The sequence below is a fragment of the Carex rostrata genome, chromosome 26 (assembly GCF_964058835.1).
Source record: "Carex rostrata chromosome 26, lpCarRost1.2, whole genome shotgun sequence".
NCBI classification, from domain to species: Eukaryota; Viridiplantae; Streptophyta; class Magnoliopsida; order Poales; family Cyperaceae; genus Carex; species Carex rostrata.
The window spans coordinates 3819643-3823129 of NC_135943.1; the positions used below are offsets into that span (position 1 = coordinate 3819643).

Sequence of the window (3487 nt, forward strand, 5' to 3'; positions counted from 1 at the left end):
TCACCTTTTCAGGAACCAATTACAAAAATTTCGCCAATTCATTAGTTCCCAATCCACTCGTTTCCAATTCATCTCACCAAATGGATTATCTTTAGAGTGTTGGGACAATGAGCGAAAGAGAGGAAGAGCACATAAAGGGATCACGCCCAAGAAAAAACACCAGTAAATAAACGGAAACCTTTTAAATACTGCCTCCTCTAACCTGTACCCCTTCTGTGAGTTCACTAATACATATAATTTTTTTTCTTCTCGCATTGCTACTGCCACAGCCATTTCCCCTTCCTTCATCTTCATCTTGGTCATGATAGCCGCTCGTGCCCAGCTATTTTCATCACTTTTTATTAAGAGAACACTGTGATTTGTAGTAACAACTATGAATTTCTCGGTTAGCAATGCCATGGCGTGGCCGGGTGGTGTCAGCGGTATTAAACTATCTCTCAGCAATATCTCTTTCATTGTGCCATCAATCGTATTCACTTTGAAGATCTTTCCTGTTGTTGTCTGCAAGGAGAGAAAATATATATATATAAAAATTTGGAATTTGTGTGTTGATAATTTTTCTTGTTATTCTGACTAAAAGAAAAAGAAATTAAAGAAAAAGAAAAGTAGTGCTTTTATTGAAAATCAATTAGATTCTATATCCTGTAATGTAGGAATATACTACTGTAATTGTATTTGATTATATGTGATTATATTATAGCTAAATTTAGCTCAAACGGTACTTATATTGCTATCAGGAAAGTTTCCTATTAAAATATTTTGTTATTAGAAAGGTACAATGGCTAATTAGCCTATATAATCCTTTGTAAATATTGTAATTACACATCAATTCAATTTTCTTCAATACAATTCAATTATAATTCATCTCACCAAAAAACACCTTTGCACCAATTTTTCAAGAAAAAAATAAAACTTGGCATCCAAATTCTAACCTAGCTAGAAATCATTTTTTTTTTTTTTTGCCTTTGGTAACTTATCTGGCAATCACAATTTGCATGAACTCAGTTTTTGCAAAAATTACCTAAGAAAACATATAGCCTTAAAATTAAAGAACTGATATATGATTGAAAATATTAGAGAGAAATTAATATGAAAGATTTAGTAAATGAAAGAGATCACTGATGCACTCTATTTGATTGGTAAATTTTAATTTTGACAAGCACTTGTGTGACAAACTCTATTGTCTATTTCTTACCTGTAGAACAAGGATGTATCCATCACTAAGATACAGGATCCCACCGAGTCCCTCATCACTGGAAATGTTTAATTCTGAAATTATTCTCTTGGTGAGAGTCTGGTTATTACTGATGTTGTTAAGCAATTTTATCCTGGTAGATAAAACAAATTCTTGTAGTGTATCTCCATATGGTCCCACCTTCAACACAACCATTCTCCTGGCACTACTAACAAACACCTCCCCACTCTCCAAATTCACCACGACCCCGCTAGGAGCACCATCCAACTCTGGCAAAGACACTGTATAAATTCTTTCGTATGATTTCAAATCGTAAGTAGAGATAGATGGAGGATTTGAAAAGGCAACAATTAGACGGAGTCGTATCTGATCAACAGCGAGAGCAGTGACCGAGACACCACTTCTATTGGAAGGAGGTTCTGAAAGGAGACACTTGACCATGCCATCATCACCGATGGCATAAACAGTGGGGCTCATGGCAGATCCGACAACAAAGTGTTGCGCGGTCGGGTCCCATGCTAGACTTGAAAATTTGAGAAGGGTGGAGGAATTGATGTTGATGACGTGGCGCGCCGAGCAGGGAGCTGCACCCAGGATCAGGAGGAAGATGAGAGGGAGGAGGAACAAAGGAACCATCGATCGAGGCTCTGTCATGAAGATTTTACTTCCGGTATTTCCTAGATCCATATATTTATATAAATCCTATTTTTTTTATTTACTAACACTTAATTTGGTCAGTAATGAGTTATATGCTTTTTCTGTAGGGCTAAAATTATCAATATCTTTTTTTGCTTTCTTCTTGTTATTTTGATAGGATATGCTATATATATATATATATATTTAGGGACTGCTATTTTAAATGCCATATTCTTAATTTTGGGAGTAGAGAGAATACTTTTTTTTTGTTATTCTCTTTTTACCCCTAATTATTCCTCAATAATGACCAGCTATTAATAAAGAAAATTATTTAACCGATGCACTATATTTTTGGGTTCAATTATTTTCAGCACCAAATTCTAATTTTGAGAGCAAGCTTAAATTTTATATTGATTATATCAAGATTACCCTTTTATACCTTATTCCCTTGATTAATACTAAAATATCAACGTGACATATATTCTTTATAATACAATTTCAAAATTCAAATACTAGGAAGTTTGTTTAATTAGATTCAACTTTTGTTTGTGTTGTCGCATATCACCTTTCTTTAATTTTTTTAAAGTCCGTACTAATAAAAACTCAAGAATTACAAGCTGCGTAAAAAAATATTGATCTAAATAAGTTTCATATTGATTAAATATCCAAAGAATTGCCATTAAAATATTTGAACTATTCTATTAGGAAAACAAAAATCCTAACTCATTTGCTTTGATATTTGACATGTAGTTAGAGCATGTTGCACTTAAATGTTGTCGACGTACTCAAGTAATAAATCTGTCAAAACTCAAATTTTTTTGGAAGCGTCTAATTGTCCACAGCTTTTTGTCCACTATTTGTCCACAGTTTTGACTTGCACGAATACTGTAAAATTACTTCCACATGCTGTATAATTATACAATATATCACATAAAATATATCAGTTAATCACAAAACATCCAGCAACTATTTGAAGTGGTCCCATGATAGTTAGAAAAAGATTGCAACTTGCACAACAGGACAAAATAAATATACTTTCAAACTGTACTTTTGGAAATTACAGTTATAGGAAGTTATTGGCAGTTAGAGTTAGTTATTAGCGGTTATTGGCAGTTAGAGTTAATTATTAGCGTCCGCACTGGGTTGAATCTTGTATACTGTAAAATTGAATCTTGTATACTATAAAATTGAATCTTGTATACAGTAAAATTTACAATTGAATCTTGTATACTGTAAAATTGAATCAGCAGAACTGTAAAATTGAATCTTGTATACAGTAGAATTTTCAATTGAATCGTGTATACTGTAAAAATTAAATCTTGTATACAGTAGAATTTTCAATTAAATCTTGCATACTGTAAAATTGAATCTCGTATACTGTAAAATTTTCAAATAATACTGTAAATTTTCAATTGAATCTTGTATACTGTAAAAAGACAGTTAGATGGGAGTGGATAAGGTTGTGGACAAATGGTAGACAAAACCCAGTGGACAAAAACCTTTTCTCAATTTTTTTTTCGAGTCAGTCTTAGTTATATGATATAGTTGTTTTCATTGCAAGCTCGGTTATCGTGTAAATTTTCCGATGGAAAAAGTAGATCCTGAAATTGTAAGTCGCGGGAAGAGATCTAGGGATGTTCAAATGGTCGGTTCGGT

At 32.8% G+C, this 3487-nt stretch overlaps 1 protein-coding gene across 1 annotated transcript; it reads right to left on the reverse strand.

Moving 5' to 3' along the window:
• On the reverse strand, positions 1 to 1933 carry LOC144544097 (uncharacterized). Its single transcript, XM_078292514.1, has 2 exons — positions 1196 to 1933; positions 1 to 501 (listed from the first exon to the last, which is right to left on the reverse strand). Exons 1-2 carry the CDS (start codon positions 1880 to 1882, stop codon positions 1 to 3), a joined length of 1188 nt encoding a protein of 395 aa, XP_078148640.1. The 5' UTR covers positions 1883 to 1933.
• Positions 1934 to 3487: the final 1554 nt, after the last annotated feature.

What these genes read in the sequence shown, in the direction of transcription:
- LOC144544097 (XM_078292514.1), bottom strand. Translation starts at nt 1,882, where the DNA reads ATGGATCTAGGAAATACCGGAAGTAAAATCTTCATGACAGAGCCTCGA. An exon ending in GATACATCCTTGTTCTACAG is followed by an intron (nt 502 to 1,195) that starts GTAAGAAATAGA and finishes CTCTCCTTGCAG; the next exon opens with ACAACAACAGGAAAGATCTT.